The sequence below is a fragment of the Otolemur garnettii genome, unplaced genomic scaffold (assembly GCF_000181295.1).
Source record: "Otolemur garnettii isolate 467f Iridium unplaced genomic scaffold, OtoGar3 scaffold00108, whole genome shotgun sequence".
Taxonomy (NCBI): domain Eukaryota; kingdom Metazoa; phylum Chordata; class Mammalia; order Primates; family Galagidae; genus Otolemur; species Otolemur garnettii.
The window spans coordinates 4,504,998-4,517,140 of record NW_003852503.1 but is presented as its reverse complement, the minus strand read 5'-3'; the positions used below and the strand labels follow the sequence as shown (position 1 = coordinate 4,517,140).

General features: G+C 53.9%; 1 protein-coding gene across 1 annotated transcript in view; it reads left to right on the top strand.

Moving 5' to 3' along the window:
- The first annotated feature begins 453 nt into the window (after positions 1-453).
- Positions 454-12,143, top strand: part of OAF (out at first homolog) — an 18,313-nt gene continuing 6,623 nt past the window's right edge. The window contains exon 1 of the mRNA XM_003796808.3: positions 454-1,402. Coding sequence (XP_003796856.1) covers positions 1,136-1,402 — 267 coding nt within the window. The 5' untranslated portion in view covers positions 454-1,135. The remainder of the gene's footprint in view (positions 1,403-12,143) is intronic.

The following is a 12,143-nucleotide window of genomic DNA, read 5'->3' as shown; positions in this document are numbered from 1 at the left end:
GCACAGCTAATCAGAGGAAGCCGGAATCCTCGTCTAGTCTCCATCCAGTTCGTGGTTGGGATGCAGGGGCGGGGAAGGCATATTTTCTTGTGATATGTGGGAGAGATGGTGGAGCGCCCGAGTCTCTGGAAAGTCTCCGGAGTGACCTGGAATCTACTATTTCCCTGCATTTGTTCAGTCTGTTCCTGGAGGAAAACAAAACAAAACAAAAAATGGTTCCTGGGGAGGTGAGCAGGGCTGCGAATAGGAAAAGACAGAATTGAAAAAGAAAGCTACCCAGAGCTCACGAACTCTGAAAGCCTGAGGGCCTAGCGCGGATCCCAGGGCTGTCTTAGCGACATCTCACACCTGATGGAGGTTAAAGCCAGACAAGAACCTCAGCTCCCTACTCTTTCCAACATTGGAGGAAGCAGGCGGAGTGCAAGGTGAGGTTTAATTTTGCAGAAGGGTTTTAGAAATTCGCTGTGTCAGAGAAACTAAAAGCCCAAACAAAACCCCTAAAAATTCAAGCCCGGGTGATTTCATCCACGTGGCACAAGAACCAGCCAAAAAGAGGGGGGCGGGGAAGAGTCACCGGTCCCGCCCTCACTGGGAGGAAGGGATTTGCCAAGAGTACGAACTTCTGACAGAGGCCTGGCGGCGACCGCGGCCGAGAAGGAAGGAGGGAGGAGGGAGGGAAGCCCTTTCCCACAAAGCCGCTGCGCAGCGGGGCCCTCTCCCCGCCCCCTGCCCGGCCGCCGCGGAGTGCGGGGAGCCGCCGCGGGCCCTTTAAGGGCCGAGAGGTGCGCGGTCTCTTTAAGGCAGGTCCTGTTGGGTTTTGTTTTCTGAAGGAAGTGACGGGGGGTAGGATTGAATGAAAAGTGCAAAACAGAGTCTCTGAGCGCCAGAGTCCGGGGCCGCGGGAGCCGCGGCGCTGGGCCGGCGGGCGGGCGGGGAGCGCGGTCTCCGATCGGAGCCTCCAGAGCGCGCGGCCGAGCGCAGCCCACGTGAGTCCGCGCCACGTCGCGGTCCTCCTGCGGCTGAGTCCCCCGGCGCTCGGACTAGCCCCCAACTTCGGGCGAAGTTTGCCAGCATCTCTCCCCGCCCCCACGCGGCGCGCGGGGGCCGCGGAGGGCAGCGGCGGCGGCCCCCGGGGATGCGCCCGCCCGGCAGCCGCGGGGTCCCCACCGCGTGCCCCACGCTGCTGCTGCTGCTGCTGCCACTGCTCGTGCCGCTGCTTGGGGCGCCGCGCGGCGTAGGCGCGGGGACCGGCGCTCCCGCTGAGCTGCGGGTCCGCGTGCGGCTGCCAGACGGCCAGGTGACCGAGGAGAGTCTGCAGGCGGACAGCGACGCCGACAGCATTAGCCTCGAGCTGCGCAAGCCCGACGGCACCCTGGTCTCCTTCACCGCCGACTTCAAGAAGGTGAGGCACCGTTGCGCGCCCGGGTGGGGTCTCGGGAGCCCAGGAGGAGGACGCGACATATCCACGGTTACGCTTCTTTGTCCCGCTCCCGGACCCAGACCTGCCAGGAACTTCTCTGCTGCCCTCTCACGCACTGCTCCAAACTTTCAACCCCTCGCTGTGGATACCCAAACCCCTTCTCGCTAGCCACCAGTCCCTTCCCCCAGCTCCTCCTTCATGCGCTGACTCTCCTTCGGAAGAGTTAAGGTTAACAGCCCCAAAGTCCTCCTTGGAGAGCCTTCTGTGTGCTCTGGTGGGAAGCATCCTGGCCTAGCTATAGAAGGTCCCGCTTTCTCACTGTGTTGCTGTGTGGTCTAGAGCAAGTCCTTTTCCTTCTGCGGGCCTCCTTTTCTCACCTCTGTACAGGGCAGTTAGGTGACTGAGGCCTCCCAGCCCTGACATCTTAGAACTCCTGAATCACCTCTCCCTCTGTTTCGCTTTCTTGGGCGGACCTAACTGTCTCTGGTTCTTCCCAAGCCCCAGAGGCAAGCTTTCTTTCCTTTTTGGTCTGGAAGGCTGGGATGCTTGATGGGACATACTCCAGGAGAGGCCCCTCCCTCTAAGGAGAAGTGCCACCCTTTACCCTGCCTGGTAGGGGGGGAAGAAGACACCCTCCCCTGCCCTCCCCTTTTAGCCCAGATTGGGGGTAGAGGGTTCTGAGACTAGCCTCTACTGTGTGTGTGTTGTGGCTAGAACCAGAAGGCAAGCCTGGCCCCCAAGGGGCTGGGGAAGGGTGGACGTGTTCTGGGGGTTTATCAGGAAATGAGCCTGGAAGGATGGTGAGTGACTAAGAGTGACCCAGCAGCAGGAAACCTGGAGGAAAGAGGGTGGGTGAGTTTTAGGTATTCAAAGGGAGTGTCCTGTGTCCTGCTGCCAGCCTCTCTCCAGTAGAGAGGTCTGAGGGGCTGTGTCTCTGGGGGAGGACAGAGGTAAGACAGATTATTTAGCTGGGAAGCCCAGGGCCTGAGCCTCCTGTCTCTTCCTTCCACTGAGCCCGGGAGAGAGACTTCCCATTCCTGGGACCTCCCCAGCAGCCAAGGCTGTGGCCAAGACTGTGGAAGAGGCAACGGGGCAGGGCTGAGTTTTATAGCCTTTGGCTACAGCTGGAAGTTTTTTATTGTTCTGACCTGAAGGCTGCCTCTCAGAGGGAGTGCCCAGGTGGCTGCTGGGTAGGGGGTAGAGTGCTGGGGATTGGGGCTGAAGGGTGTCTGATTGCCCAGTTAGAGAATGCCCTTGGAGCTGATTGCAGCTACCTCCTTTGAATCCCCACACTGGTTCAAACCTCCACCCACCCAGGTTTCCAAAGTCTGCTTTTCAGGTTAGCCTCTGACCCAGAACCTGGCATTTCACACCCACCCCTGGCATCTCCAATTTCATCAGTAAGGGAGGGAATTGGGAGTGGAAGGCAAAGAAAGGAAACCAGCTCTCCAAATTCCCCTCAACCCCAGGTTTCTCTGCGGGCCTGGGACGGTGCGGTTGGAGATCACAGGAGTGGGGAGGAATGGCCTTCACCCATGCCCAGCACACCATCTGCACTGGCCAAAGCAACTTTTGTGCTCTAGTGCCTCTGGGGTAGGTCACCTCTCTTATTGCCCAATTTGTTTTCATGCTTCATATTCCTTGAAAGATTGTCACAAGAAAGTTTTTTTTTTTTTTCCCCTGGGAGTAATGATTTTTTCCTGTAAGAAAAAGGTTTGGATGTTGCGTTTTTGTGTTTTCTGCACCAAACCCATTTGGGCTGGTTTGGGAAAAGTCCCTGATTTACTTGAGAAGAGTGATGCTTGTCGTCTGATTGCCCTTGGGAGAGACAGACCTGGTTTACCACTTAATAGCTGGTTAACCCTGGGCAAGCAATTCGATCTCTCCCAGCCTTCATTTCTTCATCTGTAAAAGGGGATAATAATAGTACATATGCCATCGTTATTGGGAGAGGCAGACAGGCCAGTGCATGGGCAGTACTCTGTATTCTGATTCTGTGTTATAAGGGCCCGAGAAATAGAAGTAGTTGGCTTTAATAATTGTGGCTCACATTAGCATTTCAGCAAGGATCCTTTCTTTAAGTTTGGACTAAAGAGGTTGAATGATGGACCCAAGATCACACAGAAAAGTCAGCACTGAGCCTGGAGGGAGCTTGAGTTCTTTGCAAGCTTCTCCTGGACGCTACAAAATTGCTCGCCAGGCCCCCAGAGCAGGCCCCTTGTCCTGACATAGGCTGTCAGGGCAGCAGGGAGTCCCCCATGCTGCCTCCATGACCCCCCACCCGGAATCCCATGCCCTCTCTCTAGCCCCTCTCACTCTCCTTGTTTGCCTCTACCCCAGGCAGTGTTCCAGTATAGTCTGACTCTGACCCACACTGCCACCCTGGACCTAAAGCCAGCAAAGTGGCCAAGGTCATCAGCCCATTGTAGGACACACAGCCTGGAGCCCAAGTGAGGCCTGCAGACTCCATGAGTAACTTGAAGCTATCAAACATCCATCCTGCGGTTACTGCAAGCCCTGCCCTACACTGGTGCCCACTGTGCTGACGGAGCCGCAGCTCTGAAAGAATGAATGCCATAGGCCAGTGGCTCCTAAGCTTTGCTGCACATCAGAATCACTTGGGGAGCTTGGAAACATCACCACGCCCAGGCCACACAATATACTGATTAAATCAGAGTGTCTGAGGGTGGGAGTTGGGCAGGACTTTTTTTTTTTTTTCTTAGAAACAGAGCAGCTCGGCGCCTGTGGCTCAAGCGGCTAAGGCGCCAGCCACATACACCTAAGGTAGCAGGTTCGAATCCCCAGCCCGGGCCCGCCAAACAACAATGACGGCTGCAACCAAAAAAATGGCTGGGCGTTGTGGCGGGCCCCTGTAGTCCCAGCTACTTGGGAGGCTGAGGCAGGAGACTCGCTTGAGCCCAGGAGTTGGAGGTTGCTGTGAGCTGTGATGCCATAGCACTCTACCCAGGGGGATAGCTTGAGGCTCTGTCTCAAAAAAAAAAAAAGAAACAGAGCCTTATTTTGTTACCCTCGGTAGAGTGCTGTGGTGTCACAGCTCATAGCAACCTCCAACTCCTGGGCTTAGACGATTCTCCCGCCTCAGCCTCCTGAGTAGCTGGGACTATAGGCGCCTTCCACAATGCCTGGCTATTTTATTTTATTAATTTATTTTTTGTTGCAGTTTGGTGGGGGCTGGGTTTGAACCCACCACCCTTGGTATATGAGGCCGGCGCCTTACTCATTGAGCCACAGGCGTTGCCCAGGCAGCAGCATTTTTAAGGCACCCCAAGGTGATTCCAGTGTGCAGCAAGATTCAGAAAGCACTGCAGTAGCTGCTCCAGGGAAGAGGAGGGACTGGACCCAGGTTAGATTGTTCAGTGAGGATAGGACTCAAACAGCCACATATTCAAAACCTATCATTCTACCCACCATAACATAATCCCAGTTTTGAGCAGTATCTCCCCTTCAGTCCTAATTCTACATGCCCTCACATTGAGAAGGCAATGTTCCTCTTTATACCCCAATCCTGTACGTATAATTAGACTTTATACATATAACCCCTGGGCATATCTAGTAACAGTCTAGTCGCCATCTGCAGTCTCTAACCTGGCTGTGTCACAGCCCTCTTGATACTCCTCCCCCAAGCTGGTGTCCTTGTCCAAGCTCTTTCTCCTCTGTCCCCCAGTCGGAGCGTCCAAAGCTGGGGAGGGGATGAGTCACGTTCCAGGCAGCCTGGCTTAGTGCTGACCGGATGGGGAGGATGGGACTGAAAGATAAGAAGAAAGTCATGTGTGACTGGGTTGGGGTGGGGGGGTACCTTGGGAGGGGAGAGAAGGAGGCATAGACTCTGAAAATGTGGAGCAAAGAGACCATGAGGGTCTACAGCTGGAGCCTTGGTGAGGACAACCAAGATAAGGGGAGCTGTGTGGCTGCATGGGTCAGCTCAAGGTCACCCAAAGGGGTGAGGACCCAGAGAGGGTGGAAACACGAGCTCTGGCCTGAGCACCAGTGGGTGAGTGGGAGCCAGGGGAAGCCAGAGGAAGGAGAAGTCCTGAACGCTGGAGTCCCTGCGCTGCAGGTCTGGGCTTGGGTACGGGAATAATAAAGCCTGGAGACCCAGTGGAGATGCAGAACATGCACGTGGTCATAGGGATTATCACATCTCACAGATGTGGGACTGAGAAGCTTCTAGAACACAGCCTCCCCCTACTCTGTCTGTGTTAGGTCCCCTGATATTCGGCATGGAAATTCTTCTTGGGGAACAGAGGATGGTAGAGGTACTTTCAGGGGAGACTCAGACCTTTCTGCAGCTCAGATCATTTCCTCAGAGGCGTTACAGTCAGGCTCTTGCACCTGGGGCCCTTGGGTCTGACTCAGTCCCTTCTCTGCATCGGAGGAGATCCTCACTGGATCAGGGATGAGCAGCCTGAGGGTTCACATGTGCTCCCTGGAGTTTGGCCAGCACCTCACAGCCCTGAATGCTGTATCCAGGTGGAGTTTCTAGCAAAAGAGCCCAGGCTTGGGGGCAGTTGAGTGGCCTGCTAGGAAGTAGTGGGGAGGGGTGGAGGTATTCTTTCCTGCCAGGGTTCCCTAAGCACAGAGAGGTGCTAGTGGATAAACTCAGGACAGCCTTCTATCTCCCTACAGCCGTGAGGTAGGACTGCATAGGTGTCTGGAGGTCACCCATTGAGGGTCACTGGATCACACACGTGCCTCACTTCTACAGCACACACCATGAAGCAGAGAGGGCCTCTGTTTTGCAGACATACAGGCTGAGGCCAAATTCTGAAGGGATTTTGACAAAATAAAACAGTTAATGATTAGGATTAGGACCCAGGGACCCTCGGCTATGTCATGACTGCCTGCCTATGCTGCCATGGTACTGAGGGTGGGCCCCTAGCAGAACCCTGGGAAGGGGAGGGAAGCTGAGAAAACCCTTGGTGCAGAGGAACGGGTCTACAAAGAGACTCTCCTCTGAGTAGTCTTGCACTGGGTCCTTTCCCCCAGCTCATAACTGCAGGTAGACAGATTGGAGTTTGAGACCCTTCCCTCCCCTGCATAGCCTCTGGAGGAGTGGGGTGAGGGGATGATCTTTATATTTCTCTTTTGTTTTTTAATTGAATGGTAACTATGTACATTAATGCACTTCTGGGGTACAGTGTGGGGTTTTCACATGCAATCCGAACTACTTCCATGGGATGATCTTTAAAAATGCCTCACAGACACTGCCAAGTACTCACTATACATTCTTCTGCCATTTACCAGCTATGCGACTCAACAAGTCACTTAATGTCTCTGAGCCCAAGCTGTTTGCCTATATAATAGGGACAGTAGTTTGATGCCTGGAGCTTGGTCTGAGAAGTGACTAAGAGGCCAGCGTAGCCACATGAGAAGTGAGATGCCAGTGCCAGCAGGCCCCAGAGGTCCCTTGCCCCAGCTGTCCTTCCTCATACTGTCAAGCATATTGTTCCCGGGTGGCACCTGTGGCTCAGTGGGTAAGGCGCCGGCCCCATATACTGAGGGTGGCGGGTTCGAACCTGGCCCCAGCCAAACTGCAACAAAAAACTAGCCGGGTGTTGTGGTGGGTGCCTGTAGTCCCAGCTACTCGGGAGGCTGAGGCAAGAGAATTGCTTAAGCGGTGGGGGGCAGTAAAATGAGATTCTGTTTCAAAAAAAAAAAAAAAACACAGAATATTGTTCCCAGCTGCGTTCTCCCATTCTGGGGACCAGAGCATCATTAGGAGCTGACATTCTCTAAGGTGGCAAATGCGTGTGTGGTTGCCACTGAGGATTCAGATGAAGGACAGGGAACAAGGGAGGTATCTGGGCTGGGAATCTGGGTGAGGGGGAAGCGTGGAGCCCTGTCTTAGTGGCCCTGAGTCAGCAGGACAGTGGGGTGCAGTAGATCCACATAAAGCCTCACATTGTTCCTGGGGCAGCCAGGACAGTGGTGACCTTTGGGATTTGGCTGACAGCGCACTAGAGGCTCTGGGGGAGGTCTGAGGGCAGGGGCCACCATTCCTGGCTAGTGATTACACTAATGCCCCATAACAAGAAGCCTCAGTCTGGGGTCTAGCCCTGAGGGTATGCAGGCATCTCTTAATGGGGGCAGCCCAGGATGTGCGGGGCCTGGCTATGGGTTGAATTCCTCCACCCCATTCCTGGGCAGATCAGCCAGGCACTCCTGGCTCTGCAATAGGACCAGGACAGCCCTGCTTCTAGGCTGGTTCTCCAGGCCAGCCCTTTCCTCTCCCCTTCCCCAGCCCAGTGAATCTGGCCCCTTCTCTAGCCATAAACAGCCCCAGCCGGGAGCAGAGGAATAAATATTTAGATTGGCTCAGTCTGGGCCTCAGAATCACATACTCTGGTGTGATGGGAAAGAGACCAAGATAGCAGAGGAAACTCTCAGGAGAGAGGCCATCTGTCCAGGAGCTGGGAGGGACAGGGGGTGGGGGGGAAGTGCCTCACAACGGTCTGAAGGGGTGGCCTCGGCCTGGGCTGTGACCAGCCTTGCACAGGCGTGGAGGGAAGGGGCAGCTTCATTTCCCATTCTCCTGGGTGGGGCAAGGGGATAGGGGAGGCTGGGCTGACTGCAGACTGAGACCAGAGGGCCTCCCCACCCCTGTCCTCAAGGCTTCTGCAGAGGGGCTGAGGAAGGGCACCTTGAGAGTGGGGCAAGCTGGGGGCTGGTGCTGGAAAAGGCAGTGGGGGTGGTGGGGCTGCAGGGCCAGAGAAGGTGAGAGGAGACTGTGAGAGCGTGCCCCTGTGTACATGAGTGAGTGCACACGTGTATGGATGTGTGTGCACAGGTGCCTGTGTGTGAGAAGCAGGGTTAGAGACTCCATAGGAGGAGGAGGGTCCAAGTCACCTTGGCTGTGAGTAGCCCTGCCCTGGGTAACAGCACTAACATACACCATTTCTACTGCTACTTAAGTGTGGCTGCCACCATTCAGAGCTAGTGTGACAGCTTCATCATCCCCAGAGTCCCTTTGCCACCTCAGTGCCAAGCTTTACCAGGCCTGCTCCCAGCTGTCTGTCACCTCTCTGCGTTCACCCAGAGAACGCAGGGCCCGAGCAGCCTTTTCTCTGGAAGACACAGCAGGTCCCAAGAAGAACGCATGGCAGGGATGCACGCAGAGAAGAATTGACTACCTGGACAAGGCTAAGAGGGGCACTTGGGAGAACACGAAGATCACCAGACCCTGAGTCAGGTCTGGGCTTGTGGTCCTGGCTCTGCTGCTGTGTGGCTCATGAAGGTCACCTAATCTCCTCTGCTGGAACCCCACTAGGCTATGAACTAGATGATCGCCTAAACTTTCTGGAAGCCAAAATAGCAGCTGTGGGCCTGCCAGCCTGCAGGAGCCCAACTACAGGGAAAATCGAGAAGAAAGAGCTGTCTTCTTGTTGGAGGTGCAGGGGCTGATGGAGGCCCCCGGAGCTCTCCTTCATTCACCCAGCCAAGTGTTGAGCCTCAGCTGTGTGCCAGACCCTGGGGCTATTGCTTGAATGAGCGAGGGGCAGGTCATAGAGGGCCTGGATGACGTGTTGCCTGGACAGAAGATGCCGGGTGAGGATAGGGGCCTTCTGCCTGGGCGTTTAGATTTGATGCACCCTTTCCTGGGCACAGCCTCAAGCAGAGTCTGATTCAACTATAAACCACGGATCTGTTCATGTCACTCCCAGGCTCCAACTCACCGATGATGTTCAGTGATAGGCGAGATGAAGTTCAGACTCCTTAGCCTGAGTCCTCAGACCCTGTGTCCTATGGGTACTGGGCCCCTCATCAGCCTCTCATTCAGCCACTCCTTGCCTTCCCCTGTGGCCCTTCCCTACTACACTCCTCACTTTTCTCAGAAAAAGCCTTCTATGCTCTTGTTGGTTCACTCTTCCTCTCTTTCTTATCAGACATTGATGGAGTACCTGCTGTGTTTGAGGCCAACAGGGATACACTGCAAATCAGAGGTTATCCCAGCCTCAAGGGCTTGAGTCTGGACGGAAAGACAAGTAAAGAGATCATTGGCAACACAGCAGGATTCCTGCTGTAGAGCTGGGGCTGGGACTGTCCGACTCTGTGGGAAGGCTGTAAGGCAGCTGAAGAAGGGGTGCATGGGAACTGAGCCCTAAAGCAGGGTAGTTGGATGGGCACAGGGCATCCAGCAGAGGATTTGGCTCATGGAAAGGCGCAAGGGGAGACCTGGCATCTCCCATTTCAGGAACTGCAAGCTCTTCAGTTCAGTGCACAGGGAGTGCAAGAGGTGCTGTGGGCAGGGATCTGGGGTGCCAGACTCTGGGGTACACTGTATGGTGAGGACAAAGGGAGCCTTTGAAGGTCATAAGGTCATCAGATGACAGTACCATGGCGGGATGATTGGGGGGGGCGGTTAGGAAACCCTCATGCCTTCCTGTCTCCTGTAAATGCCTCTTTTGCTAGAATGCCCTCTGTCCTTTAACTGTCAAGGACTACTGAAAATGTCCTCACTCTGCGAGGTCTTCCCTTCCTCACTCTACCCTCAAACCCATCCCTAAGGGACAGGAAGTTGTCCCTCATCCATCCTTGGCCTCCGTAGCACTCACATACATCAGCTCAAGGCTCTATTGTGGTGCGCTGACTTTGGTCATCAGGCATCAGCCTCCCTATCAGCTCCTTGAAGACAGGGGCCTTTGTCAGGGCTTTGGCCAACCCTCTGCCCAGCCCAAAGCTCTCGAAGTCCCTGCCCCCCAGTGATGCCAATCAGTGCTCTCCTGCTGATTGGCTAATAACCTGTGAGCCCCAGAGGAGTCATCTGACCTAACTGGGCAGCAGGTGCATCTCTAAGAGGAAAATCATTGCCCCTGCCTCTTTGGTTCTGGAGTAGATTACGCATCTCTAAGAGGAAAATCATTGCTCCTGCCTCTTTGGTTCTGGAGTAGATTACAGCTGGAGCAAGGCAGACATAGGGCTAGGAATTGTAGCAACAAGATAGAAAGTGAGAGTTCAGCCCTCTATGTTGTGAGACCTTTCACTCATTTATTCTTTGCAACAATCCCTCAAGGTAGGTACTATTGTTCAACTCATTTTGCGGATGTGGAAACTTAAGGTACAGAGAAGTTAAATAAATTCCCCAAGGTTATGTGGCTAGTAGCCACGAAGCCAGGATCTGAATGCAGGTGATACTCACTCCAGAGCCCTTGTCCTTAACTACCATGCTGTCCTAGAGACTATTCCTTACCACTGTAGGCAGGACATTAGCACACACCAGCTGGCTCCCTGGCATGCTTGCCATACCTCTGAGTGGCCAGAATTCTGGCCCTGATTGCTGTACACTCTGATTCTGTTGGCAGTCTGCTCCTTTGGGAGAAGGAGCTTTAGAGAAACCAGCCGTCTTGGGAGTCCTAGCCGGCACCTTGAGCCTGAGAAGCTGCCTCCCCTCACTGCCATGGGCTCTTCCCCAACTGTGCCATCCACTTGTGCTTTAGGCAAAACCCAGGAGTCATCCCGGGGACTCCTGGGCAAGGAGGAAGGCCGGGAGTCAGCCTCCATCTGGCCTGGCCTTAGCATCTGGCCAGATGTTCTCTGAAGGTCAGAGGAAAAGAGGGTCCTGGAACCTTTTTAGTGAGTCTGAGGTGCAGGGAGTAGATAGTCGTAGGGAAAATACCATTTTACCATAAGGACATTTGCACTAGAGTGTTTATCGCAGCTCAACTCACAAATGGGTAAATAAACTATGGTATATGCAGACCATGGAATACTATTCAGCCAAAAAAAAGATGGAAACTTTACATCTTTTTGTAATTACCTGGATGGATTTGGAGAACATCCTCCTGAGTATTACAAGAATGGAAAAGCAAGTGTCCAGTGTACTCAGTACTAATATGAAACTGCATGCCCACACAAGGAAAAAAAAAAACAGTTAAATTCAAGTAGAGGTAGGGGAAAGGGTGGGAGGGGGAGGAGGTTTGGTGTGTTCTCACCTAACAGGTGCCATGTAGGGGGTATATGGCACACCTCTTGGGTGAAGGGCTCAACTACAACCTGGACTTTACCTAACAAATGCAAACAAAGTAGCCTGATCGTTTGTACCCTTATATTACTCTGAAATTTAGAAAAGAAAGTTGGAGAAACTGTTACCATGTTGATAGAGGCCTGTTACCAAATCTAGAAAGCAGGGGCTGGCTGCTGCTCTTCAGGGGTCAGCAAGCGGGCTGTAGTTTTCTAGAGAAATAGAACTAAAAAGAACAGACAATTCAAAGAGGTCTGTGGAAAGGCAGGCAGGTCAGAGGGGTATTCTCGTAAGTCAGAGGAACCATGACTGCAGCTTCCACATTCTTGGGGCAGGTATATAGAGAATTTAGAAGTAGGTCAGTGCCTGAAGGCCATGACTGGGAGAGCGAACCAAGTTCTAATCCTGCCTCTGCCCTGGCTAGATTGCAGGGCTCACTACCTTTGAGTTCCAGTTTCTGTAGCTGAACATCAAGGGAATTAGAATAGCTGATCAAGGAGACAGTTGTGCATTCTGGTTAAGAGAGCTCAGGCTTTGGCTTGGCACCTGTAGCTCTGCAGCTAGGGCGCCAGCCACATACACTTGGGCTGGTGGGTTCGAACCCATCCCAGGCCTGCCAAACAACAACAACAACTACAACAAAAAAATAGCCAGGCATTGTGGTGGGCGCCTGTAGTCCCAGCTACTTGGGAGGCTGAGGCAAGAGAATTGTTTGAGCCTAGGAGTTTGAGGTTGCTGTGAGCT